The following is a 14,518-nucleotide window of genomic DNA, read 5'->3' on the forward strand; positions in this document are numbered from 1 at the left end:
CAGATTTGTCAATTTGAGAGTCATCAGGAAAGAGAGAAAAACAAAATGGACACTTGTATTGAATCATTAACCAACGCCAAGGACAAACATTGATTGAATCCAGGCCATAGATTCAATCTTCCTGTCTTTTTATCCTACTGAGCGCATACAGCTCTCTCATTATCCAAGTCAGAGAAACAAGTGTCAGTTTTCCATTCGTGACCCCTGACCTCTGAAAAGCAGGGTAGAAACAAATGTACTGCTGCCCTGCAAAAAAAGGCCAATTATTTAAAGAAACATTACTAATCTCACCTGTGTTGTAATGCAGGTGGATGACGTCATCTTCCTTAGTCGACACACATACTATACCATGCTACGCATTGTGGCTAGATGTTTTTGGTCGATAAGACCATCCAAAATTCCCAAGACACGTTTCCCCCACTGAGTGCCCCACTCATTTTCAGGAATGCAGCAGAGTGATCAAAACAAGGACATTCTTATGAACTTTAAATCACCTGAAATTTTGGACACCGATGTGATAAAATTTCAGAGCTGAGTACGTCATCAATCTGGCAACACTCAACGCGAGCAGGACATAATTCTATGATCGACGAAACGGGATGTTTTTATGGGCCCCGTAAGTGGACTGTTTCGGTATTGCAGTTGCGTCCAAAAATTATACTCTTCCTACCGCCTCGGTTTAAAATGCCTGGGCCAGTCCAGACGAGACAAATCTCTGCAAAGTACACCGTTTTACAGTCCGGGACAAATTAATCTCAGCATGAACATTATAATATACCTATAAATGCGTGTGCCGCGCTTTAGGTTATGGGCGATGATTGTGTTCATTTAGTACATAGCTCGTGCATAATAATATTAACAATAATAATAATGCTAATAGCAATAATAATAAGAAGAAGAACAATCCTGTTGTATAACTATTGCGAGGCAAACCATTTCGGTGTCTGCCCTTTTGTCAGATATGCAGAGGACACGGGGCAGCCGCAATAACACCGCCAGTGTCTGCAAGTTGTCTTTTTGCAGTGCCAGGAAGGCAAAATGCACACGGTCTCGTCGTTCGCACCGAACATCTTAATGACTCCGTTAATAAAATGAGCCACCGGCAATACACCATCAGGTACGCCTGAAATACTACTTTAATTTGTCTTTTTTTTTTTTTTGAGCCGCGCAATTTCCACAAGCAGCTGCAAGCACGCGCGCGCACACCATCCCCAGAGAAGAATATTTCAAACTACAGACTACATCTGTAAACGTGTCCCAGGTTTTCTCAACCCAAACCAATTAGGGCAACTGCCGTTACCGTTTATTTTACAGCATACACGCATACAGCGTAGCTACACGTCCTTTGGGGGGGGGGGGGTACATATCCAGTGCAGAACTATATAGTCTATTTGGTCTTGGATAATGTCTCTGCTGTTCATGGTTAGGCAAAATCAGCGCGTTCAGCCTGTAGTAATTGACAGTCTACCATCTTCGCGGTTCAATTCCACAAGGTGATTGTCAGAAATAGTCGGTTTGCGTCTCGGATTACATTATTTTGATTTCCCCATTTCACAAACATTCCTACATCGTAATAAGCATACCAGCCTCCACAAATGGCTCATTTGTCAAGAAATCAAACGCTAAGGTACGAACATTTGCGCGGCGATTCATAATTTATTAACTAAACGTGCATATAAAAACTTATCACCAAAGTCTTTAAACCGCATGGTTAAAAAGCGCCAGTGGTGAATCAATACAAGCTATAGCTATTTTGACCATGGTTTAGAGAAAAGACTACGTTTTATAATCTACTTCTGAGAGGTTACTCGTACAGAGTTCTGTCTGTGCAGCTTCACGTTGATTTATTTATTATACGATAATTCTGTACTACTGCTCAAAACCTGCCATATGCAGCAAATTATTTCTCTGTACGTGAGTTTGCATAATAAGAAGATAACATCACGTATTGACTGTCCTCCGATACAAACCCTTAGAAAGACCTAAGTAACCTTGCTAGTTCATTTAGTACGTTTAGTGCGGGGTTTGACATAGTTAATGCGCCGTTAGTATTCAATTATTTTTGACAACGTTGCGTAATAAGAATTTTGAAGTGCATGGGTTCTGCATTCTTATCACGCGCCCCTTCACAAAGCGCATCGGAAGACATCTCCAAAGCTGCAGAAAATCCACGACCAACCGAATTCGGAACCTAAACTGTGGCAGTGTGACTTAAAACACGTCTCACACAAGGTCTGGATCATCTAATAACCCAAGCGCAAGCAAGGTCCGTTGGCTGCGAGCGTAGACGGAGAGGAGACGTTGCTGTTGAATGTCTATCGGACATCCTGACTAGAATCCAATTTTGTTCAGTTTGTTTCCTTCCTCACGTTTACTTCTGAACAGTACAAGAAAAGTATACCTTGACTGATTGCCAAAATGTTTGCATTCCGCGAAGGTATCTTAAAGAGTAATCAGCAGCGCAACTACATAATTTACGATTCAACCTACAACAACTATAACATTAATAATAATAATGATAATAATCCACTAGTATCCACTTGAAATGACACAAATTGCAACATCCATGTTTTCAAATATTTATAACTTTTGCTGCAGCTCCAACACACAAAAACGCATACCCAACAACAGTTACCGAAGCAACAACGCCGTATATAACATTAAGTATAGTTGCAAGAATCGATATGAAACCAACACAAATTTGAAAGATCCAGCTCGGCTTATTTCAGTGTTTGTAATCGGGAGTAATTCTGCAATATCTCCTTCACGAATGTCCAACCACTACTTACCTATAAAAGCCAGCTGAAACAGGTACATTCCTACAATCTCCATCCCGAATGGTGTTAGACAATCCCACACGTAAGTACTGTCTTTAGCGTCCTTTGTGCTTTTTAAATTAACCACCAAAACTTTGATTTAAAATGAAATTCACACTGGTCTTTCCGCGCCTGTGGTTAGAACAATCCAAATTGTGCAGGGCAAAAACGAACTCACGAAGAACATCCTTTTTTAAACAACGAAGTCAGTCGCTACTGGATCGTCAGCGGATCTTCAGACAGGTATCTCAGGAAAGGAAATCGGTGCGCAAATACCAGATGACTCAACGTAACCGAAGGAACTGGTGCTTGGAGGAAGCGAGCAAAGAGTGGAAACTACGTTTATGTTCAGGAATCCGCTTGCCGTAGTCCCCCCGCCAATCAGTTTTATCTGCTCACAGGCAGAGTTGACAAAATCCATCCATGGCTTGTCACATGCAAAGACTCAGCGAATATCCTCAATATATCGGAGTTGCTGGCTTTTTTCTCCACCGCTCCAAATTATACGCGGGCGCCCCTGTGGCTAAAACAACGGCGGCTGGAGCGCGAAGGGCTCCGCAAGTTCCTGCAAAACGCGCCGATAGGAGCAACTGCTGGAAGTGAAGGCGGAAAGAGATGAAGCGAAAAGCAACCGTTTTTCTTTTTTCGTGAGGGGGGTGCGGAGTTGGGGGTGGAGGGACTATATGGTCGTTGCACTAATATTGCCCTCGCGAATGCATCATTGTATTAAGTGACGTAACTGTTAGGACATTTCAGTACAAATATTATAGGGCAGCGACTGAGCATTCGTGCGTGAATGCTTACGTGACAGTGAAGAAATATTGCGATTTTAATCATTTACCTTTCACACTATTTCTGTCCAGCAGTTTACAATACATTTCAGTGCGTCATTTCACTAGAGCCATGTTCCTGCAACCAATCGGCTGCTTTAAAATATTTAGATTAGAATTTCTCAACGGAAACTCATGCGCTGAAATATTGATTTATGACAGTAAGGTTGAGAAAGTAGAACGCTGAGCACATACAGTATCATAACAATGCTCCTCGTGGGCACTCAAGAATCTGCATCGAATTCAGACTGTGGGACAGAAGTTCCAGAAGGTGGATGGCGAGATGGTGCAGAAATGGAACATAGTATGATTCATGCACTGGCGACACAACCACGCACACAAACGCAAGGCACGCACGCGCGCGCTCACACGCATTCACACATACGCACGCACTCACAGACACACAGTGTGGTTGCTTCAGATACAGGTCATAACGAAACTAGACTGAAATAAAACATTAAGAAAGTGCAGCATTTCACAAAGTATATGGACAAATATAAGTTATTGCCTATCCATAATGCGCATATTTACCCAATATATTTTTTGTATCTTTAAGTCCCAAGTATGGAAACAGAACAACACAATATAAGCAAAATATATTACAAAAAAAGGCAAAGAAGGGCATTTGACTGAGGAGTCCCCAGATCAGCAGGAAGGCACCTTTGAGTTAAGGTCTGAAGAGGTGCATGCTGGGGCAGCAGTGACGTGCAGTGGTTAGGGAACCCGGGCTTGCAACTCAGAGGCTACAGGTTTGATTCCCAGGTGGTAGGCATCGACAGGTATATCCTTCAGCAAAGCGCCTAAATCGCTCCAGTAAATATCCAGCTGTATGAATCGATTGTATTTAAAATCTAAGCCGTGTAAGTCATTCTGGATAAAAACTTTGATTAAATGAAAGCCAAATGCAAATTCAGCAGCTCAAGCTGCAATGAAGCCAAAGCAGCCCATATCGTCACAGGAAATGCAAGAACCGAGAAATTAGTGATTTTAACATACAGTACCGATTTATCTCACAAATATACTTTTTCGTTCATTCTGAGGAGTTATTTGCTCATTTTCTTCTGTAGTTTCATCTCAGCCTCAGAGATGTAAGCATGCCAGTATCACAGCAACGAATCCGCCAGAATCTTTCCTGAACGTCAGCAAATAACAGGAAATAACATGGTCGATTCATCCATGACAGTTATCCAAACGGCATAAGACATCGAGATTCATGAGACTCCGAAACACAGAGTGAAGTGTTTGTGTTTGTTTGAGAAACATTCGCCAGAAAAAAACTAATGCAATGGCTCCCTGGACATCTCCTGTGGAACTTCACAACTGTTGCATTAATAAGCTGTTACAGGGCCAGCAGGGAAGTGGGTGTTACGAGGGATTTTAATGAGGCCATTACCATATGGAAATAAGGAACAATGTCACTGCAAAGCAGCGGGTCCTTCTCCTCTGCATGAATTCCGTGCAATCGGTTGTCTTCAAGTGACTGTCTGAGAGCTCAGTGAAGACGCGTGCAATACCTGTAATCTGGTTTGCGTCTCCATAATAACAAAATGCATTTTGGCGTTGTGGATTGCAATTACATTCGGTCGTCGATCCCACAGACAGGGTTTCTCAGGCTGTCAACGTCAGGTTCAGACGAGAATGAAAGCACGCGGCTGTCCATGTACGTGCCAGTTTTGGGAATGAGAGTCAAATAACAAATGTGGCCCTTTTTTGTCATTGTTTTCCCTGAGAGAAAGATGCCAGAAAGGTGTTAAAGAAATCACCACATGCCTAGACAGTTCACACAAATATCCACAATCCGATTCACTCTTCAGACCTACTGTAAGGTCACTGCATCATCTTCCTCTCAACCTCAAAAGCTACAATAAAAAAGTCAAATCACAAGACTGTTATTTTTAACAGAACATTTCAAAATGAAAACACCAGCTCTGTCACCAGCTCAACCTCCAAACCTAACCTGATGCTGAGTGGTCATTTCTTCTTAAGGGAAAGTCATGTAATTGAAGAAGTAAACCAACACAAAGCTTTTCAGTGCATATATCATCAAAGTACACTTAAAAGATCATATTTCAGCATGCAAAACTTTAAAAAAATATATATTTCAAACATATGGGTGACATGAAATGGGCAAATGAAGACCATTCCAGCCTGGGACAATCACACAGGCTGGTATTCAATCTGAAATTGTCCTGAAAGGTGTCTTCCTCTTCACTCACTAGCCTGTATTACATCAGATTTACGTAAAAGTCAAACTTTAAAAAAAATATACCGTTTTTTAATCTACACAATTCTCTTTACTTAGCCTAGCTTCTCTTTACATGGCCTTGTTCGAAAACATTTATGCAGACAACCATTTCTTTTTCAAAGATGTCTCCTCCTGCAGCGAATGGATATTTAAAGCCCGGATTTAAATCGATTCAGATCGGCAACAAAAATGAATTTAGTTGACTAAACCATGCTGAAGTACATATCCATTAAAAAAAGAAAAAAAAAGTTCAACAGCAGTCAATACTAAATTGCCAAAGTGAGATTGTGAAGACTGGGGAAGCGCTGGCTGAATCAAGGCCAATCGGAGCGTGAGAAATCTGCAGGGCACAATGCTTTCAGCGTTGGGTGAGAAAGTTTAGAAAAACAACATGAAATATGTGCGGGTTACGATGAACCGCCGAAATCTCAGCAGACCTATTTAACACCCTCAATAGAGACCGCCAGGGCACCGTAGATACAGCTCGCGGTGACACTCGTCATTATTGCAAACGTACGCAATCGAGTCTGTCCTTGGCGTCAGCTGAATGAAGCTCAGGAACAGCGGCGCTAGCTGGGTATTGAAAATGCACAGACCATAACTGTTTAAAAGTTCCCCCTTGTGCACAATGTTCTGTCATGACTTGTCTGCATCTATTTCTAAACCCAATCATCACCAGGCTATTACAGCAATGTTTACATGTGATGTATGGCTTAACGTTACTGTATCACCCCACAATGCTGTACAGGTCGCATGGTTGCTTTAAACTCTGGTGAGTTTATTATCGCATTAAAACGGAGGCGTTTTTTTAACCATGTTTTCGGCACCAGTGGTTCATTTAAGCCACCGATTGGCTGAAGAATCAACATGCCTTGTTCTCAAGGCCTTGATTGGAGGATGACTGAAGGGAAACCAGAAAAACCTGTAGACACCGCGACCCCATTGGGGTTTGGTTTGATACCCCGGCACTGAAATGTAATGCAGAATGATCATCTAAATCAGGGGGTGTCCAGTCTTATGCCGAAAACATTGGCCCAACACGGGTGCAGGTTTTGAGTTTTAGCCCAGCGCTAAGACACCTGATTGGCTGATTCTGCTCAACAAGGTCTTGACTGAAGACCGTGATTCGTCAATCATCTGAATCAGTTGTCGTAGAGCTGAGCTAAAACAAAAACCCGATTATTATTATTATTATTATTATTATATTATTAATAATAATAAATGAAGCCAGACATGGTAAAACAACATTCTTAAGAGCAGAGTGTTGGCTAAGCATCATTGCGATGCATCAAAAGTAATGCAACTAATACAACAAATGCTCAGACACTGTCATACATCATTTTTAAAAGGAAGTCTCTGTCTTGTTCACTTGCGGGTCTGAGTTTATTAGCAACAGATGTTGCGCTTGCACGCTGGTTTTCTGTCGGAGAAGGGAAACGGAAACCTCATCAATCCCATTTACGTCTCCCTGGGTTTGTGTGGTGTGGGGGGGCTTCAATTACTTATTCCTGGGGGAGCAGGGAAGTGCGGGGGGAGGGGGGGGGGGGGGGTCATCTGAGGGTACAGCTGAGAGGGGCTGAATTTAGCCTCAAGTCCTCAGTTTATTAGTCCTTGTAGGGTAGGGCAGTAGGGTGTAGGGTTGGGTGGTAGGGTGTAGGGTTAGGTGGTAGGGTGTAGGGTAGGGTGGTAGGATGTAGGGTTGGGTGGTAGGGTGTAGGGTTAGGTGGTAGGGTGTAGGGTAGGTGTAGTAGTGAGGTTAGTGGTGTAGGTGTAGGGATAGTAGGCAGTGAAGGGTGCAGGGGTAGGGTGTAGGGTTGGGAGGTAGGTAGGATGTTAGGTAGGGGCTAGGGTGTAGAGTTAGGTGTGTAGGGGGTAGGGTTGGGTTGGTAGGGTGTAGGGTTAGGGTGGTAGGGGTGAGGTTGGGGTAGGTAGGGTAGTGGGTGTGGGTGGTAGGGTGTAGGGTTAGTGGTAATGTGGTCGTAGGGTCTCGAGGGTTAGGTAGGGTGTGAGTATGGTGGTAGGGTGTTAGGGTATAGTTAGTAGGGTGTAGGGTTAGGTGGTAGGGTGTAGGGTTGGGTGGTAGGGTGTAGGGTTAGGTGGTAGGGTGTAGGGTGGTAGGGTGTAGGGTTAGGTGGTAGGGTGTAGGGTTGGGTGGTAGGGTGTAGGGTTAGGTGGTAGGGTGTAGGGTGGTAGGGTGTAGAGTTAGGTGATAGGGTGTAGGGTAAGGTGTCCCATCCCCCCTTGCTCAATAGTGCCTCTCCTGGTTAATAAGGCACCTGCAATCTGCCTGCACCCACAGCACAGGAGAGCAACCAAATTCACGGCAACAGTGAAGGGCCAGGGGTACAGATGCAGATTTGGGAGGTAGAAAAATGTTGTAAAAATAACAGCTAAAACAGGTGGATCGCTGCATGTGCGTCTGAATCTTAAGTCCGTTACTGGAGGAGAAAGGACACAGCTGCTAAAACCCGCATCGTGGTGCATCATGGGAAACAAGGGCTGACTCTCGCTACGAGGCGCGTGAACCTCCTGCTCTGACGGCCCCGCCGCGGTGCGGGTGGGACGCCGCTGTCGGCTGCAGGGGCGCTACTGTGGGTTTCCCCAAATCCCGCTCTCGCTCCCCGAATTTCACAAACCCCCCCCCCCCCCGACAGAAGACGATTATCCACGGGCTGCCTCCTGCTGCCTGGGATGAGCTGCTGATGTTTCCAGCCTCTCTCCCTGCACGTGCTCTCCTTGGCACTCTTCCTCCTCCTCCTCCTCTTCCAAGTGAATACAAATAATGTTCCCTTCTTCTGTCTTTACGTTGGGAATGTTGACCCCACCCCCAACTAACCCCCACCCCCAACTAACCCCTCCTCCCCCCTCACCCCACCCCACCCGCAGTGTATGACACGCGCGCACAATATTTCATCGCCATGATGAATTGCGCGTTGACTGAGGCCATTGATTGCCGCCTAATGTAATTTGGTTTCGGCCGCGCCGGGGAATTACGAATGTTGCCATGGCGAATGTTACGGTCTACGCTACGTCTGCGCAGGGGGAAGACGGAGAAAGAAAAGAAAAAAAAACGCGATCGTTAATCCTCCGCTTGTGTGCTGACGAGCCTTTAACAGCCGTGCGCCTGACATCGAACACGCCGGAAAGGATGTAATTAACGAAGGGGAGTGAATGGAAACAGCGTTGTAATGGCAGTAAAGAATGGGGGGGGGGGGGGTGAGGTGGGGCAGGGATTAACCCTCCCATGCTAGCAGGAGATCAGGTCCTTAGCCAGCGCACTGCCAGGCTCTAATCTGTAATATGGCAGACCGGTTGAGTGGCATTAGCCAGTCACTGAAGCTACCCCGAAGGCTAATTACCGGATCTGGACCTGGACAGTGAACGACTTCGCACTGATCGCACGGACTGAAATACGGACCGGGACCCTGCCAGGCCCCTGTCTGTCTGTGACCGGGGGCAGGCTATAGGGTGGCCAGGTCAGGAGGGGAGTGGAATTAGGACAAACAGATTGTGTGGTTGGAGATTGTAATTGCAAATCAGGGGCGGAGGGGTTTGGGACTGTGATAGTGGGATGGGATGGGAGGGGATGGGATGGGAAGGGGGGTGGTTCAAGTCAAAATCTGGGTATATTTACTCTAAAATTCTCTTTTGCTTGCTATTTTCCATTTTCTTGGACTGACTGACAGTAACACTGAGATTACCACTGATGCTTTCCACCTTAGTGAGTCCCTCTGTATAGGAGTACCTGCTAAACAGCAGCAACGTAATGTAATGTAAAGTTATGTAATATAATGTAATATGTGTAATATTATGTAAGAGAATGTGTAATGTAATGTGTAGTGTAATATAATGTGTAATATTATGTAATAGAATGTGTAATGTAATGCTATGTCATGTAATGTGTAATGTTATGTAAGAGAATGTGTAATGTAATGTGTAGTGTAATATAATGTGTAATGTTATGTAAGAGAATGTGTAATGTAATGTAATGTGTAGTGTAATATAATGTGTAGTGTAATGTAATGTAATGTAATGTGTAGTGTAATGTAATGTAATGTAATGCTATGTAATGTACTGTGTAATGTTATGTAAGAGAATGTGTAATGTAATGTGTAATGTAATGCTATGTAATGTAATGTGTAATGTAATGTAATGTAATGTAATGTAATGTAATGCTATGTAACGTAATGTGTAAATGCTATGTTATCTTTACAGAGAGGTATTGCATGTGAGTTCCCAGGTGGCAAAAAAAATGCGCAAACATAAAATTTGCATCTCGTTTCATCCCCGCAGCGTGGCAATTTGCGAACAGAGGCCCGGCTGACATTCTGTCGCCTCTCTCGCATGCTCAAATCTCGCTGTGACTCGGCTGAAAAGGCAGACGCGCTCCTCGGGGCCGTGAGTCACAGGTCTTTGAATCATCTGCGTTTGATCTTTGGGATTAGCATGCGCGAACGTGCCGAATGTGAGCGACGTCGGAGGCTCACAGCACACAGCGCGCGAGGACTGCTCACGAGAATTATTTTTAAAAAATATATATATTTTGTTATATTTAAAGTTTATTTTTCTTAACCAGGTTGACCACTCTGCTGGGACATTGCACTTCTTTACCTTGGTCTGGAGGTTAGAGCGCCCCCTCCTGCTGACAACTGTTTTCAGCGGTGTGCTAGACACAGGTCGCCAGGGATTGACGTTCCTCCTGAAGCTCACAAACTCTAGTGGCTGCTGGAGGTATTGCAGTTTAGCATGCCACTGGTGCCAAAAAACAAATTTCCCCATTGAAATCCATTGAAAACTATGAATTTACCCTGGAAAAATGATACCATTTTGGATAGTACATTTAAATGAAAAAAATTTGTCACACCAAACTAATTACTGCCCAGTGATCTGTTTTTTTCTTCTTCTTCTTCTGAACCCCACAGAAGAAGATACAAGATATTTTTAATTCCCATTCATCCCTTCACTTTTAGGTACCCAATGCACACGCTCTGGTGCCAAAAAGCCCCACAGTCAAACATGGCCGCCTCCGTGAACTGGCTTAATGAGCCAATGAGCAGCTTCCATAAGAATCCATGGAAACGGCAGGTGCGAGCTGTCTATAGTTCTTGTGTACCTCGAGGGCTAGACACCACAGGTGTAATTCAAGGACCTCCCACCAGGCCTACGGCAGTGTTTTGATTTACAAATGGCTACGACATTTGGAGACCGGTTTAGAAACAGTATGTTAGAACATATACTTCTATGTAATTTCATGTAAATATAAGCCTCATTTGCATAAAAAAACATAAAGGGATTGCCTCAATTGAGTTTCTGGTGTTTCTTTCCCAATATAAAAAAAAAAAGACTTGGATCAATCAGGGTTTGGTCCAACTTTCCCTTTGACCAACAGCTAGAAGTAGTTCTTCAACTGTGAAAAGTGCACTAATAAAATATTGACTTGCCCAACCATTTGTTTCTTAGACTAAGATTAGCACGATTTCATTGGAGCATCGAATGATCAGGCTGAGTTTCGTAGCCATTATAAGAAAATGGGGAAGGGAGGAAGAATCCTAAAAAATCTTTCCAGAAGAAAATCAATATGTTGCATAGTCTGATAAAATTTCAGCTCAGAATACCGTTGGCATTTGATGTGATCGAAGGTTTCAAAAATTTAAAAGTGTATCTTCAAGGCCACGCCATTAAACACAGGGCAATATTCATCAGCTGACTCGGTACGTGCAGTACAGTGGGAACTGTGGAACCTGGGGAGAAGAACCTCACCGTGAATAACTCATGAGTTGTGCTTTGAAGATGTGCATCAAATCTTTAACACGCTGATTCAGATTCACTGAATCGAATCTTTAACAGACTGATTCAGAATCACCAAATTGAATCTTTAACACGCTGATTCAGATTCACCAAATTGAATCTTTAACACGCTGATTCAGATTCACCGAGTCAAACCTTTAACATGCTGAATCAGATTTACCGAGTCAAATTGAAAGTCATGGCAACGTACACAGTTCCTACAGCAGCTCTTGAGAAATGAGGGGTATTAGGGGTATTAAGCTTCCTGGCAAAATTAGCCGGGGGGAAGGGGGGGTGTTGGCGTAGGGGCGTCTTGAGGGGGTGGGCGCAGGTATTACTGGCATGATGAAGTTCTCTGTAATCGCACGCAGGGAGGGGGGTGACAAAGATTTCACAGCTTTGGCTGACAGCAGTACCTGAAATTCAACATGCACCTGCTAAACTGGGGCTGTCAGCTTGGCACGGGGGGGGGGAGGGGATGGGGGAGAGAAGAGGGGTGTTACCAGAGATATGTTTCACATGCAGAGATGTTCCCAGCAGAAGGAGAGGTAATGAGGATGTGTGTGTGTGTGTATGTGCCTGTGTGTGTGTATATGTGTGTGCGTATGTACCTGGGTGTGTGTGTGTGCGTGTATGTGCCTGTGTGGATATGTGAATACATGTTTCTATTTGAGTAAGTGTGAATTTTCCAGTTACAGTAAATAAGTACTGCATGGATGATGGCTTGATTTATAGCAATGATTTTAATGCAGTCTGCAAAGACATTTACCCTGTTTTTTGTTTCTGTGTTGCATGTCATCCAGAAGCGCAAACCTGTGAACACCTGTTTGGTTCAGATTTCACAAAGATCAAAGGTGCGCCTGTGTCTTTGGAGCAAGAGGCTCAAAGGTGGGCGTGTCACAAAGAAAATAGTGGGCGTGGCCAGGAAAACACGGGCACGTCACAGGTGAAATAGGGCTGTGACAGGTACGAAAATAAGGGGCCATCTCACAGGTGAAACAATGGGGGGAAGAAAATGAGACAGTGATGTCACAAACACACTTTCCAGGAAAACAGGAAATAGGCAAATTGGGAAGAATCGAGCCTGAAGGCCGAAACCGCCCACCACCCCCTAAAAAGCCAGGTAAGGTCTAAAGCACATGCACAAGGATCATATTTAAATATGATCTTTTGCGCAGCGCTGTTCTCTCAAATACAAACCACGTTTCACGCATCCCCCAGTTCGCACTCGCCACTCACCACAAGCGTTTTCTTGCCCAAAATACAAACACAAAAAAAAAAAAAAAAGCACCATTATTTACCCACGACTGCAACTCAAGCAGTATTCTGATTACAGGGCAAAAAAAAAATGTATTACCAGGATCACTGATCGCTCAGAGAGAGCGGAGGCTCGACATCTTCAGAACATCAGAGTATGCTCATCCAGCACCAAACGGCTTATGAGATAATATCTAAGCCCCACTGGCACCCCCCCCCCCCGGCCCCCCTTCTTAAACAATATAAATGCATATTAGCAGAAACTAGGGCAGGACCGCGACTGCATTTCGATCAAGCCCGGCAGTCGGCTTACGCGCGCAATCCTTCGCCAGGCTGCCCCCATATGCACGCCCTGCCTGTCAATCAAAGGGGAATCATGGGAGTGTCACACGGACGCGCCCGCGTGCACCTATTGGCTGACGCGAGTGCAACATCCCCTCACCTGCAGTACGTGCCCGAGTCCTCCCGTGGCAACAGAAGGCCACTGCCCCCCCACTCTCACGAAGTTTAGGAGCTCTCCGTGCGGGACCCTTCCACGGCCAGGCCTGTACAAACCAGCGCTGTCCTCGTTACCACTAACGAGGCTATTCCCCGAACACAGGATGGAAAATGTACACAAGCTTGGCAACAATCGTCAGGAAAAGAACAAACTTGATGACAATTGTTCAACTCATGTTGTGAGACAGACGTCATAGCAGTCTTTACATAGAGCAAGAAGCCCAGGTGTGAAAATGCAGATTAAAATGGTTGTCTCTGTCTGCACCTTAATGAGACCGTTGTTAAAGTACTTACTGTAAAACCACGATGAAATATGCTTAGCAGTTTGAGCCTCTCAGTGTGTGGGTGTGACAAGCCAGGTTATTTACCTTCACACTCGTGTTCTGGTGCGAAACGTTGCTTTACCCGGAAAGGCCCAAAGCAGGAGGGTTGAGACCAGCTTCGTCTTCCTCTGTGAAACGCAAAACAAACAACACTGTGAAAATTCAATCCATGACGGTCAGACTATTAAGCACACGGCCGCCTTTTCAAATAACGTGGCTTTTTTCTCCTTTCAAAGATTTTCTAACCGATGATATTCCCATACCCCCTCCTCCTCCCCCCCCACCAATGCACTCTTATCAAATTTCACTTTGAGGAACGCTGGGCTGTGAAGGTCAGGTTTGATGCAGAAAGTGTCACTTTTGAAGTTTAATGGTCAGCCATATTTCCAGCCCCGCTCCCTGCCCTTTGTGTCATTCATTTGATCAATCCGGACAGCGGTGACCCAAAGGGGCGGGTCCAGGGGTAGAGGGGGTCAGAGGAGGGCACCTCGGCTGGCACAAACAGTCCATGCAGTCCCTTAGGGCCACACAAGTACAATTTAAGCGATGGGTGGGATTCATGCTGAAGCACTTTGGGGCCACAAAAACATTCTTGTTTATAGGGGCCACTGGAAATCCTACGGCCGGCTCTGTTCCCAGTGCACCTGGCAGGGCCCGGCTGCTCATTCCAAACAGAAAATCTACGAGGAAAAAAAAAAAGAAAGAAAAAAAAGAAAAAAAAAAAACTTTTCACAGAACGTTCCAGAACAGTTAGTGAGCTAG

At 44.7% G+C, this 14,518-nt stretch overlaps 1 protein-coding gene across 3 annotated transcripts in view; it reads right to left on the reverse strand.

The window, feature by feature from the left end:
* Positions 1-14,518, reverse strand: part of gfra4a (GDNF family receptor alpha 4a) — a 270,692-nt gene that overhangs the window by 97,679 nt on the left and 158,495 nt on the right. The window contains exon 3 of one of the 3 annotated variants that reach the window (XM_064334720.1): positions 13,839-13,884. In XM_064334720.1, the coding sequence (XP_064190790.1) occupies positions 13,839-13,884 (46 nt within the window). Of the gene's footprint in view, positions 1-2,789; positions 3,439-13,801; positions 13,885-14,518 lie in introns of those variants that run through there. The other 2 variants (XM_064334722.1, XM_064334721.1) reach the window with 2 other exon arrangements.

This window comes from Anguilla rostrata, chromosome 5 (genome assembly GCF_018555375.3).
Source record: "Anguilla rostrata isolate EN2019 chromosome 5, ASM1855537v3, whole genome shotgun sequence".
Taxonomy (NCBI): Eukaryota; Metazoa; Chordata; class Actinopteri; order Anguilliformes; family Anguillidae; genus Anguilla; species Anguilla rostrata.